Source organism: Manis javanica, chromosome 10 (genome assembly GCF_040802235.1).
Source record: "Manis javanica isolate MJ-LG chromosome 10, MJ_LKY, whole genome shotgun sequence".
Taxonomy (NCBI): Eukaryota; Metazoa; Chordata; class Mammalia; order Pholidota; family Manidae; genus Manis; species Manis javanica.
This window is the reverse complement of record NC_133165.1, coordinates 20,768,090-20,786,570: the sequence shown is the minus strand read 5'-3', so window position 1 is coordinate 20,786,570 and position 18,481 is coordinate 20,768,090. Positions and strand designations below refer to the sequence as shown.

At 35.1% G+C, this 18,481-nt stretch overlaps 1 protein-coding gene across 4 annotated transcripts in view; it reads left to right on the top strand.

Moving 5' to 3' along the window:
- The window catches only part of OSBPL8 (oxysterol binding protein like 8), a 207,291-nt gene that overhangs the window by 79,355 nt on the left and 109,455 nt on the right, over positions 1–18,481 (top strand). For 2 of the 4 annotated variants that reach the window (XM_073214832.1, XM_073214833.1), the window contains 2 exons: positions 93–129; positions 14,700–14,837. The exons of 1 other annotated variant lie outside the window; for it this stretch is intronic. In XM_073214832.1, coding sequence (XP_073070933.1) covers positions 93–129; positions 14,700–14,837 — 175 coding nt within the window. The remainder of the gene's footprint in view (positions 1–92; positions 130–14,699; positions 14,838–18,481) is intronic. One more of the 4 variants, XM_073214835.1, reaches the window with a different exon arrangement.

Sequence of the window (18,481 nt, the reverse complement as noted above, 5' to 3'; positions counted from 1 at the left end):
TTTTGTTTCACTGCTGCTTCAATCCTGATGCATTTTGCTTCTTCCTGGTTTGGACTGTATTTGTTTGCTGCTCAATTACCCTGCGTTAAAAGCTTCTTGGTGATAGCAAAGATGTCCTTGGGCCATCAAGTAAGTAGCTAAAGTTTGAATGGCATGTTTGGAGACATGATAATATTTGATGTGTACTTATGAAAGGCATATAATATGGTGTTTCTGTTTTGATACCAAGTCTCTACTTTTCTTTCAGGCACTGAAATACACAGTAAGGAATATAAATGGTCATTTAGTGCTGGTCTGTTGTCAGTGTCCATCTGGGATTGATAGTGTTTGTATATTTACATCTTGATTATCTAAAGATGGATTATTTGCTTAGCCAATTATCTAATTCATAATTTAGGACCTCTTCTTAATAATATTCCTTCCTACAATCATCATAAAGCATAGATCAGACTACTTTGAGGCTGGATGTGGTACAAGAAATTCACTGAAGTATGAAAATGAGAAATACTGTTTTATTTTGTAAGAATTTGGTGTTGAAAAAACAATTTACTTTTTAAAAAAGTTTGCGGGAATTTCGCAACTGAAACATGTTTCATTTTAGAAATTTAGAAGATGTACCCTTTAAATTTATATCCAGAATTTTTTTGACTTGATGTTGTGGTAGCCTTGGAGAATACATGGTGAATAAAACATGCCCTGCCCTTAAGGATCATTCTAGTTCCGCAGAGGAGTTAGACCCATGAACAGATGGTTTCGAAGCACTGTGACAGAGACAACTTCTGTATTAAAAATCATAGAATTACTGAGGTAAAAGGAACTTCAGATATTATCTAATAAAGCATTTATTTTAAAGATGAAGAGCCTGAAGCTAAGAATTTAAATATCAAGGAGTTAAAATTGGTTACTAGCCTGTTGTGTCTTACTCGTTTTCAGAAATCAGAATTACACTAATCAGTTTGCTGACTTCAAGTCTAACCAAATAATTAAAATATTACAGCATCATATATCAGACAAAGATTTTCACTCTGTTAAAGGGCAATGTGGGAAATTATATTGATTTAGGGAGTTTTAGTATTTATTCCTAAATAGTTATCTGACCATTGCAAGTAGACTCTGCAAGATACTGGCAAGGTTTCTTCTAGTTGTGAGAGTCTTAAGTCTACATCAGTTGCTGTTTGTCTCTAATACTGGTTATAGTATGTATGATATTTTTTCTGAAAAAGATGATTTAAAGTAAAATGCTACAATTCCCTTTAAAAATTTTAATTGCAACAATTCATAGTATTTTAAACATATTTGTTATACAACCAGCATTATTAGAATAGAAGAAATTTTAAAAGCATAAAGAAGTAGTTGTACCTTTGAAACTAATAAAAGATTGTATATCAAAAATACTTAAAAATAAAGTAGAAAGAAGTTTAAAAATCCCAAAGCATATTCATTTTCTTGGTCAGCCTTGTGATTGATAACCTGGCATATATTTTCAGTGTCTTTTTTCAGTTACTTTAATTCCCTCATATATTTGATACTGGCTCAGATAAACTTACTGGTACTGCTGAACTTTACAAATAGAATTGCAGTTTTAATACCAATGAATGGTTCTATTTTAGGAATTGGTTTTATAAATGGAGATCTTTAATTTCTTCTTGGAATACAAGAAATTTATTGTGGTTATATATCTTAAGCATATGTAACAATGTACAACATATAGAGAGATGAATTATATTGTACTCTTGTCAACTATTAAAAGGCTGGCTCTGTATAATTATTTACTGAAGAACAAATACTTTTACAGTGAAAAGTAATTTCATATAGGATTTAATTTTTACTTATTTAGGAAGTTTTAGTTATTAGGGTCTTGTACTATTGAATGAAAGGTCTATAATGATATATACTAACATAGCTGATTTTTTGGAGTATTTAAGATGAAACTTAGGATTTACATAGAGATTATTTATAACCTTAAAATAACTACTTACCTTCATTTTATCTTAGCTTTCATTAGATCAAGGGCTAACTTCAGACTTGATATTGAGGAGTTGAATTCAGAAAGTAAAGAATAGTAGTCACAGAATCATATTCTCCTAAGAATTTGCAGCTTAATTATATTACTATAAATTATTCCAGTGTCATTGGTTGCTACTATATGCTTTAGATAGTAAAGCAAAATGAATAGCAAAGGCTACTTCCAGTACAAAGTAGAACCAGGAGAGGGCATTGTAATGCTGTTGTTAATAGGTGAGGCAGTTCCTTGTATTAGGAATCTGACTGGAATCCTGCAGTGATTCATTCATCAAATGTCTATCTTGCCATTTAACAAAAATTTATTGTCACCTTTACACCAAGGGATACAGATAAAAACAAAGTCACTGCCATTCTTGAGCTTACTTTTGAATAGTATGCTATTGTACAAATAATGTAGGACATTAAAGTGATTTTTATATTATGCAGATCCTCTTTTGTCTATACAGTTGTTAATGTTTGTGAATGGGGTGAGACAGACCAAATAGAAAAAATAGGCTTTATGGTTTTCTAACAAAGGTTACTCTGTGTATTGCTATTTTTACAACCTCTCTCACTTCAGGGTTATCAAAACTGTTAACATTAATACCTCAGTCAGTGAGGAGTTAGAAAGGGGTGAGTAGAACTAAATTTATATTTCTCAGACTATTTCCTTTTTAATATAGTGAAGTTACTCAAGACATAGATACCTTTGTGTAACTGTTGGAATACCAAAAGCATACTTTAACTCTATTAATTGTTCTCATAATGTATTTTAAATTTGCCATAAGTGGACTGTCTAGTACTACAAAAATGGATGTGTAGCATATATAAATTACAAAGCAATTTTACAATGAGTATGAGTTAAACCTACCACTCAACTTAAGAACTTGAATCTTAAAATACCTCCTGTGCTACTGCTTTTTTCTTTCCCTGTGCCTGCCCATAGTGGTAGTGACTAGTTTGTATTTTTGTTTATCATTCCTTTTTTTTTAAATAGAAAAATTTTTTTAATTACATATGTACCACTAAGGCTTGCTTAGGTTTTAATTTCCTAAGAATGGTATCATACTATATGTCATCATCTAAGACTTGTTTTTTGTAGTTAACATTCTCTTTCCAAGATTCAGCCATGTTTTGGGGTATAGAAGTAGATCATTCCTTTTCAGTGCTATATACCATTCTACTTTATACATACACAACAATATATTAATAAATTTTATTATCAATTGATGAATGTTTAAGTTGTTTTGAATTTTGCTCTTGTAAATAGTTGTTGCTATGAGCATGCTTATTGGTACACACATGTTAGAGTATTTCTAGGTAAAAAGCTTAGAGTGGAGTTGTTAGACCCATAGGGTATACTGAAATTCAATTTTATAAGGTATTCCTACACTGTTTTTCAAGTGCTTGAATTAATTTATTCTCCACCAGCGGTGCTTAAAATGTCTTATTAATCCCATCCTTCTCATTATTGAGTATTACCATACTTACTAATATTTATCAGTTTTACTGAGTATAAAATATTTGCTTCATTGTGATCTTGGTTTGTATTTTCCTGATTATTAAAGAGGATCAACATTGTTTTTGTGTATTTATTGGTCATCTGGATTTTTTCTTCCATTAATCAATGTTCTAGTTTTCCTGTTTTTCTTTTTTTTTAGTTAAATTTTTTTATTGAGGTATAATTGACATAAGACATATTTGGGGTATACTACATAATGATTCAATGTTTATATATACTGCAAAATGATCACCACGATAAATCTAATTAACATCCCTCATCATACAGAGTTATAGGATAGATTTTTTTTGTGATAAGAACTTTTAAGGTTTACTCTCATAACAACTTTCTAATATGCAATACAGTAATATTAACTAGAGTCACTGTGCTGTACATTACATCCATATGACTTATTTATTTTATAGGTGGAAGTTTGCATCTTTTAATCCCACTCCCTCCTCTGGCAACCACCAGTCTGTTCTCTGTATGTGTGAGTTTGGCTTTCTTTGTTGCTGTTACTAGTTTTTTTAGATTCCACACAAGTGAGATCATATGGTATTTGTCTTTCTCCGACTTGTTTTACTTAGCATAATTCCAACAAGGTCCATCCATGTTGTTGCAAAATGGCAAGATTTCATTCTTTTTTATGGCTGAGTGGTATTCCTCTGTGTGTGTGTGTGTGTGTGTGTGTGTGTGTGTGTGTGTGTATCACATTTTCTTTATTAATTTATCCATCAGTGGATACTTAGGTTGCTTCCATATCTTGGCTATTGTAAATAATGCTACAGTGAACATGGGGGTGCATATATCTTTTTGAATTAGTGTGTCTGTTTTCTTCAGATAAATATCCAGAAGTGAAATTGCTGGATTATATGGTAGTTTCTACTTTTAATTTGTTAAGCAACCTCCATACTGTCTTCCATACTGGCTGTACCAATTTACATTCTTACCAAAGTGCACAAGTATTCCCTTTCTCTATATCCTCACCTCATATAACACTTGTTATGTCTTGTCTTTTGATATTAGAAGTTCTACTGGTGTGAGGTAATACCTGATTATGGTTCTGATTGGCATTTCCCTGATGGTTAGTGATGCTGAGCATCTTTTCATGTACCTGTTGGCCATCTGTACGTCCTCACTAGGAAAGTGTCTATTCTGATCTGCCTATTTTTAAATTGGATTGTTTATTTTTATACTATTGAGTTGTATGAGCTCTTTGTATATTTTGGATATTAACCCCTTATCAGGCTATGATTTGCAAATATTTTCTCCATTGAATAGGTAGTCTTTTCATTTTATTGATGGGTTTCCTTTGCAATGCAGAGTCTTTTTGGTTGGGTGTAGTCCCACTTGTCTATTTTTGCTTTTGTATCTTCTGCTTTTGGTGCCAGATCCAAAAAAATTCATCCCAAGTCTGATGTCAGAGAGCTTACCACTTATGTTTTCTTTTATGAGTTTTATGGTTTCAGGTCTTACATTCAAGCCTTTAATCATTTTGAGTTATTTTTTATCTGTGGTGTAAGGTCCATTTTTAGTCCTTTGCATGTCATGGTCCGGTTTTCCCAACACCACTTATTGAAGAGACTCTCCTTTCCCAATTGTATAGTCTTGGATTCATTATCATAAATTTACTGACCACATATGTGTGGATTTATTTGTGGGCTCTCTATTCTGTTCCACTGATACATGTGTCCGTTTTTATTCCAGTACCGTATTGTTTTGATTACTGTAGCTTTGTAATATAGTTTGAAATCAGGGCTTGTGATGCCTCTGGCTTTGTTATCAAGACTGCTTTGGCTATTTGGGGTCTTTTGTAGTTCCATACAAATTTTAAGAGTATTTGTTCTATAACTGTGAAAAATGCCATTGGAATTTTGATAGATTTCTTCAGATAGTATGGACATCTTGACACTATTCTTGGAATTGATGAGCATACAATGTCTTTCCATTTTTTGCATTGTCTTCAGTTGTCTTATAGTTTTCAGTGTACAGGTCTTGCACTTCCTTGGTTAAATTTATTCCTAGGTATTTTGTACTTTCTGATGCATTCCTCCATATTTCTGTTGCAGTGTTGGTCTTTTTCTGATTAACTTACAGACATTTTTTTTAAAAACTTTCTGGATAATACATTTTGTTAACTATATGTAAAATATCTTCTGTTTTGTGTTTTTCTTTTTATTTCTTTATGGTTATCTTTTTATTAAATTAATTTTAATATAGTAGAACTTAGAAATTCTTTCTTTTTTGTTTAGTGCTTTGCTGTGTCTTTTTAAAGGAATTATCTGCTACCCCAAATTTATAAATTCCTCTTATATTTTCTTCTAAACGTTTTTAAGTTTTGCTTTTTTACAATTTGTCTTTAATTTTCATAAAACTTTTCTTTGTGGTATGTGGATAGGGACCTTTTTTTCCAATATTTGTAACCAATTTTCCTAGTGTCATTAATTGAATAGTTGTTTGTTTCCCTACCTCTGTTGTATGTTTAGGCTCCACATATCCCTAGATTTGATTCTGAGAGCTCTCTGTTATTTAGGTCAGTTTGTTTCTATCTGCATCAGTACCATATATATTTTTAAGTTCAACAATAACTTTTAGGAATTAAATGGATCTTGGATTTAGTAACTGGAGGATCCACCATAAACTTTATGATAGTAAGTTTCATAAAAACATAAAATTTGTTGATTGATTTATCTAAGAACATACTATTGGACACCTTCATTATGCCAGAAACCAGGACTTGAGGATTTGTTTCAAAATTAAGCAGACAAAACTCTCTTATGAAATTTACAGTCTAGTGGAGAAAGCAGACAATACACAAATAAGAGATATAATTTCAAATAATAAGCACTACAATGAAAATCATGTACAGTAAAGAAGTAGAGTATAAGTGTGGCAAAATGAGCACTAACCAGAAAAAAAGTTGATAAGTTGCACTGTATTAAAATTAGGAACTTACTTATCAGTAGGCACCATGAAGGGCTCTTCTGAAGAGACAGCATTTGAACACAGGCAACAAATGATGAAAGAGTTCAGTAATGTGAACACTGGGGGGAGGAGTATTACAGGTAGAGGGGTCAAGAGATACAAGTCCAGAGACTGAGATAAGGGAGTGTGCTTTGAGGAATATCAAGAAGGCCATTATAGCTGGAACCAAGTGAGTAAAGAGGAGATTGGTAGAGAATGGAGATGGAAAGATAAGCAGGGGCCAGACAGTATTTAATCTTTATGCCATGGAATTTATTTTAAGTATAATGGAAAGCCATTGAAGATATTTCTAGCATGGTGCAAATCTGATTTATGAATTACAAAGATTGGTCTGGCTTCTATGTAAAGAATGAGCTCTACACAAGAAAGGAGCAAGACAATAAATTTGGAGACTGCATTAAAATCTGCTAATGATGGCTTAGAACAGGGGGATAGTTGTGAAAGTGGAGAGAAATAGGATTCCAGATAAATTTTGAAGGTAGAGCATAAAGATCTCACTGATAAATTGGATGGAAGTGTGAAAGAAAGAGAAAAATCAAACAGTACATATAAGCTTTCAGGCCTGAGAAAGTCGGGGAGAGAAGCAGTGATTCCAGTGACTGATGTGGGGGTGAGGCAGGTTTGGAAGATACACAGAATTAAGAATTATATTGTGGATAAGTCTGAGTTGTTTGTTAAATAATAGAGGCAATCATAAGGCAGGCAGTTGGATATATGAGTTTTAGTTCAGGCGGAGATACAAATTTAGAAGTCATCAGTGCATAGATTCTTCTTTTATTTTTACCTTGAAATTAGGGAGATAAAATACGATTATGGAAACTTTAGCACAATAAAAAACATGTCAAAGCTATTTGATTTGAAAGATACAGTGATAAAAATGTGAAGTTCTAATTAGGTTAAAAATTAAAACTGGTGAGGGAAGAAAGGTGGCAGCATGAGAGGTGAGGCAGAAATCTCCTCCAAAAACCACATATAATATGAAAATACAGCAAATACAACTAATCCTAAAAGAGTGACCAGAAATATGATTGCAGCAGGCAGTCTACATCAGGAAAAAGGGTAAAGTAACAAAGCCATGACCTGGCAGGACCCAAGCCCTCCACCAAACCCAGCTCACTGGTGAGAGGAAGAGAAACAGAGTGGAGAGGGAGTAGAAGCCTAGGATTGCTAAATACACAACCCTGGAAATCTATTCTGAGAACACAAACCCACATTGCATGGTGCTCTGGAGATTAGAGCAGTTGAAAAGCAAAGACAAGAGACTCAGATTCCAGCAGCTTGTGGAGAACAGGTTCCCACAACCAGCTGCTCTGGGACAAAAGAAAGGCAGGCACTTTGAAAGACTTCTCAACAGTGAGAGGGCTGCTAAAGGGGCAAGGATAACACAGAGCTTGCTCCTCAGGAGAAGGAACAGGTGGACAAAATCATCTGAGCACACTCAGCCAGCAGGTTGGGAACATTCAGGAGCTTCAGGCACTCCATCTCCCTGTCTGGCAACACAGCCCCGAAGTCCCCACCATGATAAGCCCCCCTGCTACTCCTTCCTCTCGGCCAGCACCTGCAACAAACCTATTGCCCCCGTCATCATGCCAGGCCAGCCAGAGGGAGCCCCGCCTATGGCAACTAAACAGGCTTAACTCAGAGGCTGCTCCCTGCACATGCGGCTAACTGGTCCTGACAGCAGAGGCAGACATTATAGCCAGGAAGCAGGAAAGAGCTCTTTCCTCCCAGAAAGTACTGGCGTGGCTTGCCTGCTACCCTTGCCATTATTCCAGGCCAGCAGGAGGACAGCCCCACCTACAGCAGCTTAGGGGCTTAATGCAGAGGCTGCTCTTGACAGTGGAGGCAGGCACTGCAGCCAGGAAGCAGGAAAAAGCTCTCTTCTTAGGGTAGGCACCGGCACTGCTCGCATGTGACCACTATCATCACTCCAGGTGCTGGGCATCTCTGAAGAGCAGAGCTTCTGGGTACTAGAGGGTGCTGCCTACACAAACCTAATATTTCTCATTATCCAATAGGATTATGAAAAGGCAAAAGAACCTTGTTCAATCCAAAATCCCTCAAACACCAGGAAGAGGACTCAATGAAATGGAAATCACCAATCTTTCTGAAAAAGAATACAAAATAAACCATAAGCATGCTAATGGAGCTACAGAAAAATATTCAAGAGCTTAGGGACGAATTCAAGAAGGAGATAGACACCTTGAAAAATACAGTAGCTGAAATGAAACACAAAATGGAGGGATTTAAAAGCATATTAGATGAGGTAGAGGAGATAGTAAATGGAGAAATTAGAGAACAGGGATACAAAGAAGCTTAGCCAGAGAGAGAAAACAATCTCTAAGAATGAAAGAATAATAAGACAATAGTCTGATCAGTCCAAATGGAGCAATATTTTCATTATAGTGATACCAGAAGAAAAAGAAGTGTCTTTGAAGAAATAAATAACTGAAAACTTTGCCAGTCTGGGAAAGGAAATAGTCTCTCAGGCCATGGAAGTACACAGATTTCCTAACAGAAGGGTCCCAAGGAAGACAACACCAAGACATAATAATTAAAAGGGCAAAGATCAAGGACAAGCACAGAGTATTAAAAGCATCCAGAGAGAAAAAAAGATCACCTGCAAAGGAAAACCCATCAGGCTATCATCAGACTTTTCAGTAGGAAACTTACAGGCCAGAAGGGAGTGGTATGATATATTTAATGCAATGAAACACTAGGCCCTTCAGCCAAGAATATCTACCTAGCAAAGTTATCATTTAAATTTGAGCAGGGATTAAACAATTTCCAGATAAGCAAAAGTTGAGGGAATTTACCTCCCACAAACAGTCTCTACATTGTATTTTAAAGGGACTGCTCTAGATGGAAGTGCTCTGAAGGATAAATAGCTGTAACCAGAAAGAATAAAACCACCATAAAGCAAGTAGACCAATTAACTACTAACCAAATGCAAAATTAAGTCATCTACACACAAAGTCAGTCAAGGCATACAAAAAGAGTACAGGATGTGAAACTTAATATATAAAGAGTGAAGGAGGAAGAAAAGGAAGGGAGGAAAAAAAAGAATCTTAGATAGTGTTTATAATAGCACAATAAGAGAATTAAGTTAGAATGTTAGCTAGTAAAGAAGCTGCTGTTGAACCTTTAGTAACCACAAATCCAGAGCATGCAGTGGCAATAAGTACATATCTATTGATAAGCTCCCTAAATGTAAATGGGCTGAATGCACCAATCAAAAGACATAGAGTTACAGAATGGATATAAAAGCAAGACCCATCTATATGCTGCCTACAAGAGACTCACTACAAACCCAGAGACATACACAGATTGAAAGTGAATGGATGGAAAAGATGTTTCATACACATAATAGAGAAAAAAAAGCAGGAGTTGTAGTACTTATATCAGATAAAATAGACTTCAAAACAAAGAAACAAGAGACAAAGAAGGACATTATATAACATTAGAGTGGTCCAACAAGACGATATAATGATTGTAAATATCAATGCACCCAACATAGGAGCACCTAAATATGTGCAAAAAATACTAACAGAATTAAAGGGGGAAATAGAATGCAATGCATTCATTTTAGGTGAGTTCGACACATCACTCACTCCAAAAGACAGAGCAATCAGTTAGAAAATACGTAAGGAGACAGAGGCACTGAACAACACATTAGAACAGATGGATCTAACAAATGTCTACAGAACACTCCACCCAAAAGAAACAGGATACACATTCTTAAGTGCACATGGAACATTTTCCAGAATAGGTCACATACTAGACCACAAAAAGAGCATAAGTAAATTTAAAAAGACTGAAATTGTACTGACCAACTTCTCAGACCATAAAGATATGGAATGAGAAATAAATTGCAAAGAAAACAAAAGGCCCAAAAACACATGGAGGCTTAACAGTATGCTCCTAAATAATCAGTGGATCAATGACAAAATAAGAACAGTTAAAGAAATATATGTAGACAAATGAAAACAACAGTTCAATGCCCCAAATTCTGTGGGATGCAGCGAAGGCAGTTTTAAGAGGAAGTATATAGCAATACAGGCTATCTCAAGAAAAAAGAACAATCCCAAATGAACAGTCTAAACTCACAATTAATAAAACTAGAAAAATTAGAACAAATGAGGTCCAAAGTCAGTAGAAGGAGGGACATAATAAAGATCAGAGAAAAAAATAAATTGAGAAGAATAAAACAATAGAATTAATGAAACCAAGAGCTGGTTCTTTGAGAAAATAAACAAAATAGATACAATCCTAGCCAGATTTATCAAGAAAAAAAGAGAGTCCACACACATAATCAGAAATGAGAAAGGAAAAATCACTATAGACACCACAGAAATACAAAGAATTATTAGAGAGTACTGTGAAAAATTATATGATAACCAACTGGATAACCTACAAGAAATGGACAAATTTCTAGAAAAATACAACGTTCCAAGACTGACCCAGGAAGAAACAGAAAATTTGAACAGACCGATTACCAGCAATGAAATTGAATTGATAATCAAAAAACTACCCAAGAACAAAACTCCCAGATCAGATGGCCTCACTGCTGAATTTTATCAGACATTAAGAGAAGACCTAATATCCATCCATAAAGTTTTCCAAAAAGTAGAAGAGGAGGGAATACTTCCAAACTCATTCTATGAGACAAGCATCACTCTAATACCAAAACCAGGCAAAGACACCACAAAAATAGAAAATTACAGACCAATATCCCTGATGAACATAGATGCAAAAATACTCAACAAAATATTAGCAAACTGAATTGAAAAATACATGAAAAAGATCATCCATCATGATCAAGTAGGATTTATCCCAGGGATGCAAGGATGGTACAACATTCGAAAATCCATCAACATCATCCACCACATCAACAGAAAGAAGGACAAATATCACATGATCATCTCCATAGATGCTGAAAAAGCATTTGACAAAATTCAACATCCATTCATGATAAAAACTCTCAACAAAATGGGTATAGAGGGCAAGTACCTCAACATAATAAAGGCCATATATGACAAACTCACAGCCAACATACTTGACAGTGAAAAGCTGAAAGCTTTTTCTTTAAGATCAGGAACAAGACATGGATGCCCTCTCTCCCCACTTCTATGCAACATAGTATTGGAAGTCCTAGTGACGGCAATCAGACAATGCAAAGAAATAAAAGGTATCCAGTTCGGTAAGGAAGTTAATTGGTCTGTCTTTTAGAGTGAGTGGAGTTACTGTTTGCAGATGACATGATATAGTACATAAAAAAAACCCTAAACAGTCTACTTCAAAATTACTAGAACTAATATCTCAATTCAGCAAAGTTGCAGAATACAAAGTTAATACACAGAAATCTGTTGCATTCACATATACGAATGATGAACTAGGAGAAAGACAGATCAGGAAAACAGTTCCATTCACAATTGTATCAAAAAAAAAATACCTCGGAATAAGTCTAACCAAGGATGTGAAATACCTATACCCAGAATACTACAAGACACTCTTGAGAGAAATTAAGAAGACACTAATAAATGGAAATACATTCCATGCTCATGGATAGGAAGAATTAATATTGTCAAAATGGCTATCCTGTCTAAAACAGTATACAGATTCAGTGCAATCCATATCAGAATGCTGACAGCATTCTTCAACGAACTAGAACAAATAGTTCTAAAATTCACATGGAACCACAAAATACCCCGAATAGCCATCCTGTGAAGGAAGAATAAATCTGGCGGTATTATGCTCCCCAACTTCAAGCTCTGCTGCAAAGCCATGTTAAGGCAATTTGGTACTGGCACAAGAAGCTACCCATAGATCAATGGAATACATTAGAGAATTCAGATATAAACCCACACATATATGGCCAATTAATATGCGATAAAGGAGCCATGGATATACAATGCAGAAATGACAGCCTCTTCAACAACTGGTGTTGGCAAAACTGGACAGCTATATGTAAGAGAATGAAACTGGATTACTGTCTAATTCATACACAAAAGTAAACTTGAAATGGATCAAAGTCCACAATGTAAGTTATGAAACCATAAATTCTTAACTTAACCATAAAATTCTTAGAAGAAAACATAGGCAAAACTCTCTTGAATATAAACATGAGCAACTTTTTCCTGAACACATCTCCTTGGGCAAGGGAAACAAAAGCAAAAATGAACAAATGGGACTACATCAAACTAACAAGCTTTTGTACAGCAAAGGACACCATCAGCAGAACAAAAATGCATCCTATGGTATGGGAGAATATATTCATAAATGACATACCCGGTAAGGGATTAACATCCAAAATATGTAAAGAACTCATGTGCCTTAACACCCAAAAAGCAAATAACCTATTTTAAAAAATGGGCAGGGGATCTAAACAGACACTTCTCCAAAGAAAAAATTCAGATGGCCAACAGGCACATGAAAAGATACTCCACATCGCTACTCATCAGGGAAATGCAAATTAAAACTGCAGTGAGATGCCACCTCACACCAGTTAGGATAGACAACATCCAAAAGATAAGCAACAGAAATGCTGGCAAGGATGCAGACAAGGGCAACCCTCCTACACTGTTGGTAGGAATGTAAATTAGTTCAACCATTGTGGAAAGCAATATGGAGTTTCCTCAAAAAACTAAAACTAGAAGTACCATTTGACCCAGGAATTCCACTCCTAGGAATTTACCCAAAGAATACAAGATCCCAGATTCAAAAAGACATTTGAATCCCTATGTTTATCACAGCTCTATTTACAATAGCCAAGACATGGAAGCAACCTGTATCCATCAATAGATTAATGAATAAAGAAGATGTGGTACATATACACAGTGGAATGTTCTTCAGCCATAAGAAGAAACAGAACTACTAGTTCCAACAACATAGATGGAGCTAGAGAGTATTATGCTCAGGGAAATAAGCCAGGAGGAGAAAGACAAGTACCAAATGATTTCACTCATCTGTGGATTATAACAACAAAGCAAAAAGTGAAGGAACAAAACAGCAGCAGACTCTCAGAATCCAAGAACAGACCAGCAGTTACCAATGGAAAAGGGGATGAGGGGGGCAGGTGGGAAGGGAGGGTAAGGGGGACTAAGGAGTGTTATGATTAGCACACACAATATAGGGGGGCACAGCAAAGGTGGTGTAGCATGGAGAAGACAAGTAATGACTCTATAGCATTCTTACTATGCTGATGGACAGGGACTGTAATGGGGTATGTGGTGGGGACTTGATAATAAGGAATGTAGTAATCACAGTATTGCTCATGTGATTGTATATTAATGATACCTTAATAAAAAAATTTAAAAAATATAAAAAATCACGATGATAATATGAATAAAAATTATATCTGCTATGGAGACAGAATCATTCTCTCACAAGATAAAACTAAAGTTGTAGGCTGGATGCCCAGAAACATAATGAAAGAATGTGGAGGTCCTAGGGTACTATGGACTTTCTTGCATTTTGCTCTATTCTTTTTTTGAGTATTTTTCTCTCTTCTGACCTCTATGGAGCTGGGCATTGCTCTTCTCTATTAGTAGCTTGGCCAGAGTAGTGAACAGCAGCTTTAAACACTGTTTAAATTGATTATTGGGACAAGAAGCCTTTAAGAGACCAAGTAGTCCTGAGTTAGAATCTTATGTGTATTTCTTAGTCTTAGGTAAAGCAATGTCTGAACCTGAAATTTACCCATCTCCAAAACAGAAGTCATACCTACTTCCCATGGAAATTGGAAACTAGAATAGAAATTATAGTGAATGTAAAATATTTTATATTGCCATTAATTTGTATTTTTTCTGATTACTATCGAGGTTGAGTATCTTTTCATATTTTTATTGGTGAATTATATTTCTGTGAAGTGAAGTTGTCTTTTGCTTATTGCTCTATTGGCAAATATAAAGAATAGTAGAATGAAAGGTCCACCTTGGAGTACCTCTCATGATTAGTTAAATATGTGTTTTCATTTTTACAATATCTGTGATTTGTATAATTTAACTCATGCATATCTATTAATTCCTCTTTCATTGATAGCAATCTAAAATTAAAACAATTATGCAAACTTACTAAATTATTTTTCATTGGTAAAATAAATATAACGTTTGAGGTCATTTCAATCATAGTTCTATTCCATATTATTAACTATGCCATTATGTAAATCTATGGTTTAGGTACTAATTCTTTTTTCATTTCTTCACTTGAGCTGTGGTAGCAAACAGTGACGAATCTCAACTTCTGACACCAGCAAAGATGAGTCAGCGCCAAGGGAAAGAAGCCTACCCCACGCCAACCAGAGATTTGTATCAGCCACCTTTCAGTCCAGCAAGTCCCCATAACCAGGGTAACAAGTTGTGCTTTTCATAAGTTTCTTTGTGGTGGTGGTGATGGTGTTGTGTTTTGTTTTTTCAAGAGGAGAATGACATTTTGGTCTATTGTAATTTTTTTCTTTTTAACTATTTGGTTTTATAGGGTTTTATGTTTGCTTTAGTCATCCAAATGAGTACATTGTTCTTTAGGTTCTTTTAATTCCTATTATTTTCACCAACATACTTGGTCAATTATACCATTCTTCTTATTCAGTGGTTCTCAAACTATTTGCTCACAGGACTGCTTTATGCTATTAAAAATTATTGATGACCCCAAATAACTTGCTTATGTGTTAATCTATTATATTTATTGTAAACTAGAACTAAGAAAGTTGGAAAGTGTTTATTAATTTATATAAAATTATAAGAATACAAATCAAAACCTCAATGAGATAATCACCTCACACCAATCAGCAAACAGACTGGTTAATATCAACAAGACAAGAAATAAAAAGTGTTGGCAAGGATGTGGGAAAGGAATCTTCATACACTGCTGGTGGGATTGTAAATTGGTGTAGCCACTGTGGAAAACAGTATGGAGGTTTCTTAAAAAACAAAAAATAGAAATACCATATGTCCCAGCAATTCCACTTCTGGGAATTTACCTGAAGAAAACAAAATCACTAATTCAGAAAGATATATGCATGCCTATGTTTACTGCAACATTGTTTACGATAGCCAAAATGTGGTAGCAACCTAAATGTCCATTGATAGATGAATAGATAAAAAAGAAGTATATATACAAATGGAATATTACTCAGCCATAAAAAAGAATGAAATCTTGATCTTTCTGACAGTATGGATGAATCTCAAGGGTATTATGCTAAGTGAAATAAATCAGAAAAAGAAATGCCATAAGATTTCACTTATGTATGGAATCTAAAAAAGAAAGCAGAACAGAAAGAGGCTCATAGATACAGAGAACTGACTGGTGATTGCTATAGGAGGAAAGGGTTGGGATGGGTGAAATGGGTGAAATGGGGAAATATTAGTGAAAATGTTTGATGTCTTGATCTGGGTGAAGGTTACATGATTGTATGTACATGTCAGTTCATTGCATCATGCACCAAGATTTGTGCATTTTATTGTATATGCCTCAATAAAAAAAATGAGAAAAATAAATATACAATAATAAACCCATTACAGGTTAATATGGGTAACATAATTTATAAAAAATAACTGTTCCCCTCCCCCCTAAAAATTGAGAAGAGTAGTATTCTTTTCCTTCAGGGTCTCTCAACCTTGGAAGTATTAAAATTTTGGCCCGAATAATTCTTTCTTGTTGGGCTCTCCTGTGCATTGTATGATGATGCAAGTAGCATCCTTGGCATCTGAACCTAGATGCCAATAGCACTTTCCCTAGTTGTGACAACCAGAAATATCTCTAGACCTCACCAAATGTCCCTTAAGGGACTAAATTATCTGTAGATGAAGACTACTGTTTTACAATTTTTGTAGTTTCTTTAATGTCCAGCTTAGAAAAAGATACCTGTGTGGGTTTTTTTGTTTGTTTGTTTGTTTTTTACTAAGATATAATTGATATACAATTTTATGAAGGTTTCATATAAGCAACAATGTGCTTACGACTTTACCCCCTATTATCAAATCCCCACCACATACCCCATTACAGTCATGGTCCATCAGCGTAGTAAAATGCTGTAGAGCCACTACTTGTCTTCTCCATGCTACACTGCCATCACTGTGCCCCCCCCATGTTATGTGTGCTAATCATAACACCCCTTAATCTCCTTTTCCCTCCCTTCCCACCTATCCTCCCCATCCCCTTTCCCATTGGTAACTACTAGTTCATTCTTGGGTTCTGAGAGTCTGCTGCTGTTTTGTTCCTTCACTTTTTGCTTTGTTGTTATACTCCACAGATGAGTGAAATCATTTGGTACTTGTCTTTCATCTCCTGGCTTATTTCACTGAGCATAATACCCTCTGGCTCCATCCATGTTGTTACGAATGGTAGTATTTGTTTTCTTCTTGTGGCTGAATAATATTCCATTGTATATATGTACCACATCTTCTTTATCCATTCATCTACTGATGGATACTTAGGTTGCTTCCATTTCTTGGCTATTGTAAATAGTGCTGTTATAAATATAGGGGTGCATTTGTCTTTTTCAAACTGGGCTACTGTATTCTTAGGGTAAATTCCTAGAAGTGGAATTCCTGGGTCAAATGGTATTTCTATTTTTAGTTTTATGAGGAACTTCCATATTGCTTTCTACAATGGTTGAACTAATTTACATTCCCACCAACAGTGTAGGAGGGTTGCCCTTGTCCAAATCCTTGCCAGCATTTGTTGCTGCTTGTCTTTTGGATGTTGACCATCCTAACTGGTATGACATGATAGTTCATTGTGGTTTTAATTTGTATTTCCCTGATGAGTAGCGATGTGGAGTATCTTTTCATGTGCCTGTTGTTCATCTGAATTTCTTCTTTCAAGTGTCTGTTCAGATTTTCTGCCCATTTTTTAAAACAGGTTATTTGCTTTTTGGGTGTTGAGGCATTTGAGTTCTTCATATATTTTGGATGTTACCCCCTTACCAGATATGTCATTTATGAATATATTCTCCCGTACCGTAGGATGTGTTTTTGTTGTACTGATGGTGTCCTTTGCTGTACAGAAGCTTGTTAGTTTGATATAATCCCATTTGTTCATTTTTGCCTTGTTTCCCTTGCCCAAGGAGATGTGTTCAGGAAAATGTTGCTCATGTTTATATTCAAGAGAGTTTAGCCTGTTTTCTTCTAAGAGTTTTATAGTTTCATGACTTACATTGAGGTCTTTGATCCATTTCGAGTTTACTTTTGTGTATGGAATTAGACAGTAATTCAGTTTCATTCTCTTACATGTAGCTGTCCAGTTTTGCCAACACCAGTTGTTGAAGAGGCTGTCATTTCTGCACTGTATATCCATGGCTCCTTTATGGGTCTTCTTTTTTATCCATTCTGTAACTCTGTGTCGTTTGATTGGTGCATTCAGTCCATTTACATTTAGGGTGCTTATTGATAGATATGTACTTGTTGCCATTGCAGACTTTGAATTTGTGGTTACCAAAGATTCGAGGGTGGTTTCTTTACTATCTGACAGTCTAACTTAACTCTCTTATTATCCTATTATAAACACTAAGATTCTTTTTTTTTCTCTTTTCCTTTTCTTCCTCCTCCACTCTTTATATATTAGGTTTCATATTCTGTCCTTTTTGGGTATCCCCTGACTGATTTTGTGAGCAGCTCATTCAGTTTTGCATTTGGTTAGTAATTAATTGGTTTACTTCATTTACGGTGGTTTTATTTTTTCTGGTCACAGCTAAGTAGCCTTAGGAGCACTTCCATCTAGAGCAGTCCCTTCAAAGTACAATGTAGAGATGGTTTGTGGGAGGTAAATTCCCTCAAATTCTGCTTATCTGAAAATTGTTTAATCTCTGCTTCAAATTTAAATGATAAAATCTTGCCAGGTACATATTCTTGGTTCAAGGGCCTTGTGTTTCATTGCATTAAATATATCATGCCACTCTCTTTTGGCATGTAAGGTTTCTACTGAGAAGTCTGATGATAGCCTGATGGGTTTTCCTTTGTAGGTGGTCTTTTTTCTCTCTCTGGATGCTTTTAA